This window comes from Rattus rattus, chromosome 11 (assembly GCF_011064425.1).
Source record: "Rattus rattus isolate New Zealand chromosome 11, Rrattus_CSIRO_v1, whole genome shotgun sequence".
NCBI lineage: Eukaryota > Metazoa > Chordata > Mammalia > Rodentia > Muridae > Rattus > Rattus rattus.
The window spans coordinates 23867506-23880561 of NC_046164.1; the positions used below are offsets into that span (position 1 = coordinate 23867506).

Consider the following 13056-nt stretch of genomic DNA (forward strand, 5'->3'; position numbering starts at 1 on the left):
GTTACAATCAAACTCTGGTTCTAACACAGGGAAACATGTTTTTAATCCTAAGGGCCAGCCTGGTCTACACAGTGAGTTCCAGGCTTGTGAAGGGCTACTCAGTGATACTGTCTCAAAAATTAAAAAAAAAAAAATCTCAGCATGGCGAGGACATGGAGAAGCTGGAGCCATCCTGTGATGCTGGAGGATGTAGACTAGTGTGGCTGTAAAGAATTGTCTGGTAGTTTGTCAACAAGCTGAGCATAAAGTCATCTTGGCAAATACACAAGAGAAAACATATTTCCATACAAACATGTCGTTTGTGCACATGAATATTTATAATAGCATTGTTCTCGGCAAACCTAAAATGAAAACAATCTGAAATGTCCAAGTCATGAATGGGTACACAGAGTGAATGTTAACATGGCGTCAAAGCTTTTGGTACTAAAAAGGAACGGAGTACGGCTGTGAAGGTCTGCACCACCCCTAGTCCCAGTTACCAAGCAAACAGAGTTAGCATCCTTAGGAATCTGGAGGATTTACTGAGGTCACAGCTCTAGAATTATTTTAAAAGAGAAATAAAATCGACAAAAATATTGATATTTAAACATTCTGTAATACTACATAGAAGAATCTTAACAATGTTCCAAGAAGCCACACATGAGAAACTATGAAATGTGTGATTTTATTTGTTTGTTTGTTTTGTTTATTCATTGTCTTCTAGGCAGTGTAGTCCTGGCTGTTCTGGAACTCACTCTGTAGAGCAGGCTGGACTTGAACTCCCCAGTGCTGAAACTAAAGGTGTGCCATGACTGCTGCCTGACTCGCTTGCTCTTGCTCGCTTATTTATTTATTTATTTATTTATTTATTTATTTATTTACTGGTGCTGGGGTTGACCTAGGTATAGGCATAATGATTTTGTACATCATGTAAAGTTTATCCTTGTGTTATTCAAATGCTGATTTCTCTGGCCTCATATCTTATTTCAATTCAGACATGGCATTGTAACTTATACCAAGAATGTCCTGTCTCAGGTTCGTGTAAACAATTCTTATCATTTATTCTTTGCCTTGTCAATAAATGCTGATCATCCAATAGCTGGGCAGATGAGAGAATAGGGTGGGACATCCATCGGTCAGAAGAGGAGACAGAGAGAAGGAGAGAGAGAGGGAGGGAGGGAAGGAGAAGGGAGGGACAGAGAGAGAGAGAGAGAGAGAGAGAGAGAGAGAGAGAGAGAGAGAGAGAGAGAGAGAGAGAGAGAGAGAGAGAGAGAGATCGATCAGCCAGGAGGATGGAGGATTTGGAGCCACGAGGAAGGGGTCCAGAGAGAGATCATGGAAACACATCTGAAGCCCAAAGATAAAAATATGCAAATATCATGGGGTGGGACTGGGAGGTCCTATTAGTATAGGAGGTTAAGGTAGATCATTTAGGGGTTCAGCTATTGAGGTGTAGCTTGAAGTAAATCTTGGTTCTCTGTGTGGTTATTGGGAGCTAGGATAGGGGAAAGAATAGAGCTGCTAGATTGATCTGCTGCTCACATTTATACTGGATAATTCTTCTACACCTGGACCCATGTGCACGCTAAGCACCTGCTCTACTACTGAGCTGCAGCTCCCACTCTTTGTTCTTTTCAGGCGGGGTCTTGCTATGTAGTCCAGGCTTGCCTCAGTAAGTGTCTCAGGGTGTTCCCAAACGTTCCCCGTGACTTAGCCCTCCTGGTGCTGGGACTGTGGACGGGCACTATCATACTGACTTGGTCAAGAGTCTGAGTACTCCAGATGCGCCATCTAGGTCATGGCTTCCCTTCCCTCTACTCCGTGCATTGAAGTCCATGCTGACAGTTCAGTGTCAGTGCACTGGAGTTGTTTTATGAGCTCTTGTGTTTACGCTGGTGTCTTTCTTCCTGCAGACAAGGTCCTCTCTGGACTGCATTCCCTTAACCCTTTGCCTCTGGGGGCCCTCTTGAGAGCTGTGTTTGTGTATCTTCCACTCCCTCTGTTTTGGATGGTGGGATGTGAGGGTCAGCTGGCCTGTGTTTAGCACTAACTATGGGCCATTCGACTTCTGTCTTCTGTCTTTAGTCACCATGATGCTGCTGGGTGGCTTGACCTCCCCATTTGACAGGAAGAAACAGAGGCAGGAATGTAAGGCAGTCTGAACAGGAGTGGAAAGGAAGCTGGGTATGCTGTTATAACAGGCCTAGAGAAAGACTGTCTGAGCTTCCTAGCGTCCTCATGTCCCCGGCTTCCTCACATCAATGTGACAGGACTAGAATAAAATGTGGGCTGGTCACCTATTTGTATTGCAATGAGGACAGTGGTTGGCTCCATTCAAATGCCAGATAAGTGTTTTTCAAAGATTATACATTATAAGTTACCTGGCTCCTAAGCAGAGAATTGTGCAATTTCAAGCCTGTTTTGGATTCTATCTCCATGTTGTAGTGGCAGAATTGGAGCCAAACTAAAATCAGACTATCAACAGATGATAGATTTAGCTGCAGTAAATACCTGCCTACCTCCAGCCACCTTCATTGACCTGTTGCCAGTAGTCATTCAGAGAGATAGATCCACTGGCTTTGTGTCGATCAAGAGCACTGTATTGTGTAAAAGTTCCTCTGAGATTGAAATATTACATCCTGTAGGGAAGCTCTTTAAGCAGAAAGGTAAACAATTCAAAGTAGCTTCAGGAAGTTCCTGAAACTGACCAGATTCACCAGGCCCTGGCCTGCCAGAGTAAGCAGTAAATGCTGAGTAGCCCCTTCAGAAGAGCAGAGCCAAGCAACAAAAAAAGACTCTCAGACAAGCTGAGCTGCAAAGAAGAATCAGACTAGACCAGCTGCCTAGAAGAAGCAAGGACCAGCACAACTGGGTCTGTAGGGAGGAATGGGAGGAGACAGGACCCAAGGAGAGGAGACATATGTTGCTTTGGAGTGGCGGTGCCAGTCGATCCTCGTCTCAGAGAGACACCAGAAACAACACCCCATTTCCTTCTCCACTTTTCTCTCTTCTAGGCCTCAACTGACAGCACCAGGGCCCTGGTGGAGCCATTTCTGGAGCAACATGAACAGCATATGAAAAATCAACTGGCACTTTCTCTCCCCAACACCCACCATCCCCTCTTATCAGATAGAATGTTCTACAACATCTTTTGTTTCCCATGTCTATTGTCTGATCCCCAATGTGAATATCTATATTGTGAATATCTAGTGGAAAAGCACACAGAGAGTGGTGGGTGTCTCATATGGCTCAAGTTGGCTTCAAACTCACTGTGTGCAATGGATGACTTTGAATTTCTGACCTTCTGCTTATGCCTAATGAGTGCTGGGATTATAAGCTTGTACTTCCATGACGTGGTGCTGGGGACAGAAAGCAGGGCCACCAGCATGCTGGGTAAGCACTCTGCCCTGAGCTATATCCCAGCCTAAATGTGCCTATCTTGAAGGCAAGATCTTAGAATTGTGTCTTGGTTAGGGTATGAAACACCATGATCAAAGCAACGTGGGGAGGAAAGGGTGTATTTGACTTACATTTCCCTATCACACTGTTCATCATCAAAGGAAATTAGGACAGGAACTCGAGCAGGGAAGGAGCTGATGTGGAGGCCATGGAGGGGTGCTGCTTGTAGCTTGCTCTTCATGGCTTGCACGGCCTACTTTCTTATAGAACCCAGGACCACCAGCCCAGGGGTGGCACCACCTATGATGGACTAGGCAACCCCCTCCCTCCCCCAGCCCCCCTCACTAACCACTAAGAACATGCTCTACAGCTGAATCTTCCGGAGCTATTTTCTCAGTTGAGGTCCCCTCGTTTCAGATAACTCTAACATGTGTCAAGTTGACATAAAACTAGCCAGCACAAATTTTAAGAGTCTTCTGTTGTTGTTGTTGTTGTTTTGTTTTTGTTTTTGTTTTATTCCTCCTCCCATCCCCAGTCCATCAGTCTTAGGTTCCTAGCTTGGTGTCTGGAGAATAATAGGAGCTGAATAAATCCTTTGAATGCGTTAACAGGCTAAGGCCCAGGTAGCTTGCTGGTAGTCCCCTCCCTTTTAACAGGAAGATCTGGCAGTTGCCTTCCGAACACTTAAGGGTGCTGGGTCTGGAGCTACAGCTCTAGGCCTCAGGTCTGTGTCTGGGAGGGACAGCAGGTGCCAGTTAGTCCTCCAGCTCTGCTGCAGTAGGGCTGTTTCTCAGCCCTGCTTCACCCAAGGTGCAGCCTGACCTGCCACCCCTAGGTAGCCGGCCTGCGGCGGGACAAGCTGGGCGGGCAGGCGCGTCCCTCCCATGGTCCTTGCGTGAGCTCCTAGCAGGTTATTTTTAGCTGGGGGAGGGGACGGAGCGGCGGGCCCGGGCGACACTGGCTGAGGTGGCCACGGTGTCCTCCGGCAGTGCGCGCCGCTGTCCTCAGGGACCTGTGCTCGGTGGGGGCGGGGAAGACGGCTGGAGAGCGCGGCGGGCGGGAAGGGGCGGAGAGCGCGCTCCTGCGGAGGACGCTGTGCTCATCCCGGCGGCCGAGCGCTTCAGTACTCGCCGGGCTTCGCAGATGGCTTGCCCCGCTCTCGGTCTGGAAGTCCTTCAACCCCTGCAACCCGAACCACCTCCGGAGCCTGCCTTCGCCGAGGCACAGAAGTGGATCGAGGTAGGTGCCGCCACCGGCGGGCGGCCTTGCAGGGGCACCCCGAGCTGCTGCCCGGAGAGCAGAGACCGCAGGTCCAGCCTTCCCCCACTTTCGTGGCCAGCTTCCCCAGGTCACCCTCCGCGGCCTTCGGAAGACTGCGATTCCTTGGTGTTGGGGCCCTGGGATGGTGGGCGTGAACAGGGGTACACTGCGGTCTAGCTGTGCGCCCAGGGGCAGGAGGCGGTCACCCGCGCCTTCATCCCTGCTGCCTGCGGAGCTCGCAATCTCGACTCGGTTTGCAAGTGCTGCCACGGGAAGCGCAGTGCGAGACTTAGCACTGCAAAGGCGCCAGGGGCTCGAGCCTCCAGAGCCCTTGCGGGAGCCGCATTTCGGGGTGTCCCGTTCTCTGCTCTACATTCCCTTGGCCTTTCTCTTCGCCCTTCTGGAGCAGAGTAGGCAGTGTCTCCACAGAGGCTCATACCCATCGAGCCTCTTGGCTGTGTTCTGGCACCCTTTCAGGTGCAAGGCTGGCGCAGAGCACAGCGTGGGGGGAACCTGCAAGACCTAGTTGCTAGTGCACTATCCGCAGACACGCTGCCCAGCTATTGGTTGTCCCAGAGATCGCAGGGTGGGCTCCAGCAGGCCGCATACCGGGCCAGGTTGGCACATTTCACGTCTTAAATGGCTCGGTGGAAGGCCAAGGAAATCACTGGAGCTCTCGGCTCAGTCCAGGAAGCGCTCGCTGGGTGATCCTGATTCATGATGTCTATCTGCAGGTGCAGCTCCGTAGCCCTGCTACTCCGAAACAACCCGGCCTTTGGGTTCAGGACTCATGGAGGGCAAGAGCAGGGCAGGTGATTTGTGGTCCACTCCTGGAACTCCTATTTCAATGGACCACCTTTCTTATGCCTTGTACAAGGTGAAATTGGCCAAATGGCGCGCAACCCTCTCGGCCTGATAGTTCAAAGGAGCGCGTGTGCTGCTAAGTCGTGACCAAGCAAGAATAAGCTTCAGAGTACTCAGATGGTCACTTCAGCGACCCCATTCCCACCCTCGGGACAGCCGAGGTCTCCATTGTTGTCAGGATGATAGAACTATAGGGCTGCAGATTTAAACCTGCTGAGTTGCCTGCAGAGGCCATTGCTGGAAGGCTCCAGTCACAGGCTGTCACCTTTCAGGGTCAACCATCTTCAAGCCTGAAAAAAAAAAAAAAAAAAAAAAAAAGCTCCTCAGAGTTTGGAGTCATCTATTTAAAAACGGAACTAAGGAAACACAGTATACAGGTACCATTACTAAAAGCCAGGGCTGGCGCGACTCTTGTAACTACCACATGTAGCTCACTACCAGATGAGAAAAAGACATTAGCCTCTTACTGCTGTGTGGCTGGGAGGCTTGGAGGGGGACAGGTGTTCTCTGTGCGTTTGGACTCACAGGTCACTGGAGACGTTTGTAGAAACTGTCGGTAGTGAAGAGTTGTATGACTGTCTCTTTCAACTTCTTGAATCTTCTTTGGGGAAAAATTAGCCTCTCTGTTTTCTCATAGGCACGTGGCTTATTCCCAGTTTCTTTAATTGATAGTAATATTGCCATACATGCCCTGCCCGTAGAAGTGTGGTGTATAAACTCCACACAGGATAGTTAGCATGCAAATCTGAATCGTACATCTCTGTGAATTTTGAAGAATGTACACATATTATCACATCTCCCTATACATCAAGATAAACGAAGCTTTTTTTCTGATAGTATTTTAGCCTAAACATTACACAGTGTAGAACATCAGTTTTCATATCAGCTTGAGGAAAGGAAGAGACAGTTTAAGCAGAGCCAGGTTAAGTTCTACACCCAGTTCTTGGTACTTTGCCCTTTAAACCAGTTAAAGACCGTGAAACCCTGGTGTGTGTGTGGCTTTAGGTCCAGGCTGCCAGGCACGCTGCGTGTGCATAATTGAAGTGGCCTATCTTCTTTCCACAGTGGAGTTGGATTTCATTGAAAGGGGAGTTTTCTCTCCTAAGCCCAAGGTATTTGTGTGTGTGTGTGTGTGTGTGTGTGTGTGTGTGTGTTGGTAGAATCTTTTCCCTTCTTTTTTTTTTTTTGGTTCTTTTTTTTCGAGCTGGGGACCGAACAGGACCTTGCTTCCTAGGCAAGCGCTCTACCACTGAGCTAAATCCCCAACCCTTTTCCCCCTTCTTTTTCCCCTTCACATTCTTGAAATGTAAATGCCACATTTGCAAACTGGGAGCCAGGGGCCATAACAGATGGTTTTGCACACAGTTGCCCAGTGAACAAAGATTCCTGGGCTAATACAGCCATAATGCGTTTCTTAGTGTGAGCTACTTCCCGTGGGGATTCTTATCAGGAGACAATCACATCTCCCCTTAGGGGCCCATTGTCTCCGGCAACATCCTCATTGGGAGGGCTTTGTTTTTCATTTTTGTCCCATTGGTGATTAAATTTCCCACAGATCTTTTTCATTTTTTCTTTCTGTGCAGTCAGGAATTTTACCTTTTCAGAAAAAACAAAAAACAAAAAACAAAAAACAAAACAAGAAACTGTTCCCTTGGGTGCAGCAGGTTAATAAACAAACTTCGCTACTTACTACTCTGCGTTCTTAGTTCTGGGCTTCTTTGAGTCGGTCTGTCTAGAGAATTTACATTCTTAACAAGGTTCAGGGAGTGAGCTTCTGGACACAGGTTCTTAGCAAGGAATTTCTCAGCCTGCAGCCTTGACTTTTTGAAGACCGTCTTACTGGGCAGGAAATATGGCTCGGAAGCTACGCTCCTATCTCCCCCAACACCAGCTGCTGCTTTAACTGCTAAAGGTGAACTCCATAATAAAGCTGGGCTCAGTTGCAGACTGGGTAGGACAGCTGGGTCACATTTCTAGTGACTTCTCATAGTTGTAGGAGCAGACTGCGTAGTTTACGTGGGTTTGGGGGAGGTCCTAAGGGGAGACATCGAAGTACAAGGATTAATACACTATCAGCAGGCAGAAGAAAGCTAACTTCCTACTGAATTGCCTTTTTAGCTCATTTTCCTGGGGCAGTAAACTGCTGCACAGTGGGCCAAGAGGCCCAGCTTCCTAGCTGGAAGTCCTTGGGTGGAGACCAGGTCTGTCACTTCTAGCTGAGCGACCTTGGGCAGGCTGCTTTTCCTGTCCGTATGTTTCCAGATATTTTCTTTGAAAGATCCCTCGAATTAACAACAAAACAACCAAGGGGTTATTGTTGAAACATCTGTAAAACAGAACATTAAGCAACACCTCACTTCGGAGGAGTGCTGCAGGATTTGATAAGTGAATATATTTTAAAACGCTTAGGATAGGCACGGGGTTAAAGCATTTGCCAGGTGAGTGCGAGGATTGGTGTTTGGATCCTTAAAGCCCACCACGGGCCGTCCATCATCTGTAGTTCCAGCACTGTGATCCCGTGCAAGCTGGCTTGTTAGACTAGCCCATGGCAGGGAGCTCTAGGCTCAGTTTCGAGACGCTGCCTAGAATAATAGTATGGGGAGAGATCAAGGAAGACTCCTGATGTATGTACAAACACAAGCACACATGCACTAGCATACACACACAAATCCATGTGACATGTACATGTTAGGAGAGTACTTAGAATAGCACCTGGTACAGTGAGTGATGGAATCTTAGTACCATTCTTACTACTGTTACTGTTATTCTTACTATTACCCCCATTGCCCCCACTGTTGGTGCTATCGCTAGTAGCAACTGTATTTGATCTCGTTCTGTTTTGGTTTCACTCTTTTATTATCTTATTTAGTTCTTGTTCATGTTTCAGTACCAGGAAATGGGCAAGTGCTCTCTTACCGACCTAATATCCCTAGTCTTATATTGATGTTCTGAGACTGAGGCTTGCTAAGTAGCCCAGGTTGACCTTGAACTCTGGGCCCTCCTGGGATTATAGGCATATACCATAACTGCCTGGCATTAAGCCTGAGTTTGAAAGAAATTCTTCAGAACCTTAATTTTCTAGTGTGTACACTCTAATTTATTTACTCACTGATTTCACTTTATTACATATTAATTGACTTAATGCTTGGTCAAATCCAACTCAAGGCGGGAGTTGACACTATCTCAGTCTATTAATTCTGGACACTTGGGCTAGCGATTAAGTTGATATTGCACGCTACTCTTGTTGCTTTTAGGGTCAGAGGACAGCCTGTGATAGCTTACCCAGGAGATGACCTCACAGTCTATTGGGGCTTAGAGAATTACTCCTTGATATTAGGTTGAACTTTGAACTTTAACACGTAATTTTGCTACTAAACACCAAGAAACATCTTCAATGCCTGTCCCCTTGCAGACAGTCCAATCCATTAAACTGGAGACTGGGGAGGCGGTGGCTTATTTTGACCCCCTACCCCATTCTTCTATGCTAGCATTGATATTTGTTTGCAGGTAGTTGATTCTAATATGCCTGGTTCTCCTCTCCCATTTATCTCACCACCCACAACAATATTTATCTGCTCCAATCTTTATTTTTCTCTTAAGTGCCAGACAATTCTAGAGGACCAGATGTCCCTTCAGTCGGCTTCTACTTGATTTGGTTTGGGAACAAGTTGCCAAGCCTTTAAAAGGGAGGGGCGGAAGATTTCAGCTCAACTCAATGATCTCAATTTGAAAACTTTCTGGTTCCCTTTAACCCGAGTCCTAGCGCGCCCATGGGCTGGTGATGAGCACAGTTTTATTTCAACCTAAGCTGTGTTTCACGTGAGTGGGAACTTCACTTCCCTAGGTCCACAGGGACTGCCTTTTCTTTTTCATTCCCCTCTTATTCCGATCTGATTCTGAGGATTAAATGCTTCCAGGGTACCTTAGCACTCTGATACTGGAAGGTGCCATACGGCTTGGCAGTAAGGGTCATTTATGAGTGGCATTTTGAGTTAATTTAGCATTCGGTGGCCAGTGACTAAGACATTGATGACATCACTCTGCAAGTTGTATAGTCATTGTCATTCAAGTTCTCTGCCACTGTTAAGGACTCTTACTTTTTTTTTTTTTCAATTGCAATGATGTTTAGGTTTGCAAATGTTTCTCCAGCTTTGCTTGTGAGAGCCCAGGAAGAGAAAGAAAGCCCTTCTTAGCTGAACTGAGAAATCTGATGTATAGACCAGAGGAGCAACAGCTTTCTCACAGTGACATTTAAGAAGTCTGTCTTGTTTGTACACAAGGGCTGCTGTGACACAAAGCTGTCACATGGTTGGAGAACAGTGAAGGCCCAGAGATTTGGGGAAAGGGGAAGTGGACAGGGAGGGGGAGCTGGCTCTTCTTGCTCCAGCGTCTCCCTGGAAACTGATTGAATCAAACAAACTCTAAATGGGCACCAAGAAGGGGGAAGGGAAGACATTTGCTCCAGCACTGAGCACCCTGCCCTTCACTGACAGATGACAAAGGGCCCATGATGTCCACATCTGGCTTTGACTTCATGGGTGGCAGTCAGTGCTAGGTGGGACAAGGCAGCTCTAGAAGTACTGGAAATTGTGAGTTTCTTCTTTTTCTTTCATTCATTAGATGACCCTCTGACAGGAGGCAGCATGCTAAGTATGCTAACACTGCTTGGGATGCAAAGTTATAGCTATGAAATACTTACTATATCTTGGCATTGGGTAAATGCTTTTTCTCCTCCTCCTCCTCCTCCTCCTCCTCCTCCTCCTCCTCCTCCTCCTCCTCCTCCTCCTCTTCTGATCGACACTTTCTATGTAGCTTTGGCTGGCTTGGAACTTGCTATATAGAGTAGACTGGTCTCCAACTCACAGAGATCTGCCTGCTTTTTGATTCCCACCTCACCTGGCAGAGCGCAAACTCTGTTTACATAGTAGGCACTGTTGTTATTCCCACTTATAGATGAGGGAGTTGGGGCTATGACAGATTAAGGGTCTTGTCCAAGAAGTAAATGGTAAATGTGAGGGGTAGGACAGTAACCTATAGGATCCTTCCTTAGATTTTACAAATATACGTCTGTATTATTTATATATTATACACATTAATTATTAATACATGTTCTATATTAATATATGTCATAGAGGATATGTTGTGTGTGTGTATATATACATATATACTATGTATGTTAGTATACATTACATATACATACATACATACATACATACATACATACATACATACATATTCTAAACATATTTAGAAACATATCCAAAATTTACAGACAAAAAGACTGGGCTTTTAGAAGTCAGAAAAGGCTCTCCTAGTCAGCTTAATTCCACAGTACTTGCCGTCCAATTCCTTATATTTCCCTCACTTAGGACTCTGAGTCTCCTGTAAGAACCATGCTTCAAGTGCTGAGGTCTACCTCTCAAGTTCGGATTCAGGGGCTGCAGCTGCCCAGATGAGCCTGTTACCTCCACTCTTCTTCAGACTCAGGGCTGGTCTCGTGTGGACAGGCCGCCTCACTGGTCCTAGTAGATGGTGCTATTGAGACAGACAGGCTAGAGGGATCAGGCTGCTCTCTGGCTTGCTTGCCTTTAGACCTTACCTTTCCAAGGCAGGAAGACAGAGTCTCAAGTGTTTCATGTCTGCTACTGGAGGTCATGGTTCTCCTCACACTTTTATCTTCAGGGCTGGACTGTTGTGGGCACTGAGTACGCAGTCTACAAATGCTTGTGGCATTTGTAAATGGAGAAGGTACAGTCTTCACTACCTTCACATCCCCTAAGGACGTCAAGTGGAAAAACAATGCCTGTGTGGTCTGCATGGTTTCTTCTTCCAATGGGATTGTATGGGGCGTGGGGGGAGGGAAACACCTTTTGTCAGACCTGGCATATTCCAGTGCAGGGGACACTGCCACACTCCCTCCCCTCCCATCTTCATCCCAGAGTTTTCTCATCTGGGCAGGACTTTATCTTTGAATGGTGAAAATGTTGAATTCAACCAAGGGCAGATCTTCCCAAGAGGGGCGTGGAAGCCTCTCTGGCAGCCATCAGCGTCTCCTTATACGAAGCTGTTGTTGACAACCCTGTCACCTGTTTCAGTGGGACCTCATCACTGGATGGTGATCTTGATCTTCATGGACTTGTTGCTATTTGTCTGTATGTGTGTTTATATTATAGGCCTATGTAACCCGAAGCTGGCTTTGAATTCATGTCCTTGGGTCTCACCTTCTGAAGGGCTGCTTAGGACTACGGGCATGTAGCATGCTGCCCGTCTGATTTTTCACTAAGATACTCTCATTGGAACTGTTTGTTCTTTTTAAGCATAGTTCATTGCTTTAAGAGTTGGAAAAAAAATAGGCAACGTAGTTTTTGTAATCCATTTCCTCCCTTGTTCTTAAGGCTGTGTGTGCTTATAATACAGGCAAAGGAAGGACGGTATCTGTGTGTACTTCATGTAGAGAAGGTTGGGAAAAGAATGACTTCAGTGCTACTAAATGAGGAAACGAGAAGTGACTAGAACTGTACCGTAAAGTGACTGATAATTATAGCGGTAGCTGAAACGGAAGGGTTGCCAGATAATATAGAGGAAATAATAGTTCTTTTAAAGGAGAATGACATAATATTGGCGAGGCTTCTGCCAGGACATGAGATGTTTTATCTATCTCTCTGCTCATGGTAGAATGACGTAATGGAATTCAGGTCTGCTGTGGAAAAAGTCTATGTTTGCAGTGTTGAGAACAACACATCCAAAGTGATATTCTTGTGCACTGGACCCTGGCGGGTTACCTGGAGGAGCCCCAGGAGCCCCCTTTGACATCAGTGAAAAAGGCAGGGTGACTTGGTCTTATGCCATCCACCCACGCAATCACTTGGCAGATACCTTTTTCTATTACACTTACCTTGCCAACAAATGGCTATGTTTGCATCTACACTGAACTGTAAAGAATGAACTGGTAAGCTAGCAGGGAAGGCTAGCCAACACCACAGGCTGCTCAGTAGTTACTGTGGTGAGCTACTATGAGACGTAGTTTGTCCTTCTGGTCTACCTGACATGTGAGGGACAGGCCCCACCATTACCTCACTACCTTTATATAGCTACATCCTAGAAGAGGAAGTTAGAAGCACCTTCACTTCCTCACATGCTTTTTGAGTAAAGGTCCAGGATTAGAGGAAGGGTTGTGGCTTTCTGGTTGCCATGACTCAACACTTTAGAAAAATAAAATAAAATAAAATGGGCCGAGGCTCATTTGTGATCACGTGGGTGTGCACTAAGTGAGGAACTGAAGTTCTATTTATTTCAATGAGTGTATTGCTCTTTTCCTTCCTTACAAAACATTTCTAGCAAATTATACTCGGTTGTTTTTTAAGTTGGATATTTTATTAATCAACACATCAAGCACTCAAACGGTTTAAAATATGAAATTAGTTAGTTGGGATGCCTGGAAGCACTCATTTGTGAGTATTCTTTATTACTAAATTCTTTATTATTACATCATGGTTAAAAACATCAGCACAAGCTTGTGAAAGTGTGATTTAAATATTCCTTTTCTGAGAGAAA

At 46.3% G+C, this 13056-nt stretch overlaps 1 protein-coding gene across 2 annotated transcripts in view; it reads left to right on the plus strand.

The window, feature by feature from the left end:
• Positions 1 to 4422: 4422 nt before the first annotated feature.
• The window catches only part of Limch1 (LIM and calponin homology domains 1), a 309300-nt gene continuing 300666 nt past the window's right edge, over positions 4423 to 13056 (plus strand). Inside the window, exon 1 of one of the 2 annotated variants that reach the window (XM_032915969.1) lies at positions 4423 to 4617. In XM_032915969.1, coding sequence (XP_032771860.1) covers positions 4522 to 4617 — 96 coding nt within the window. In that variant the 5' untranslated portion in view covers positions 4423 to 4521. The remainder of the gene's footprint in view (positions 4618 to 13056) is intronic. The other variant, XM_032915970.1, reaches the window with a different exon arrangement.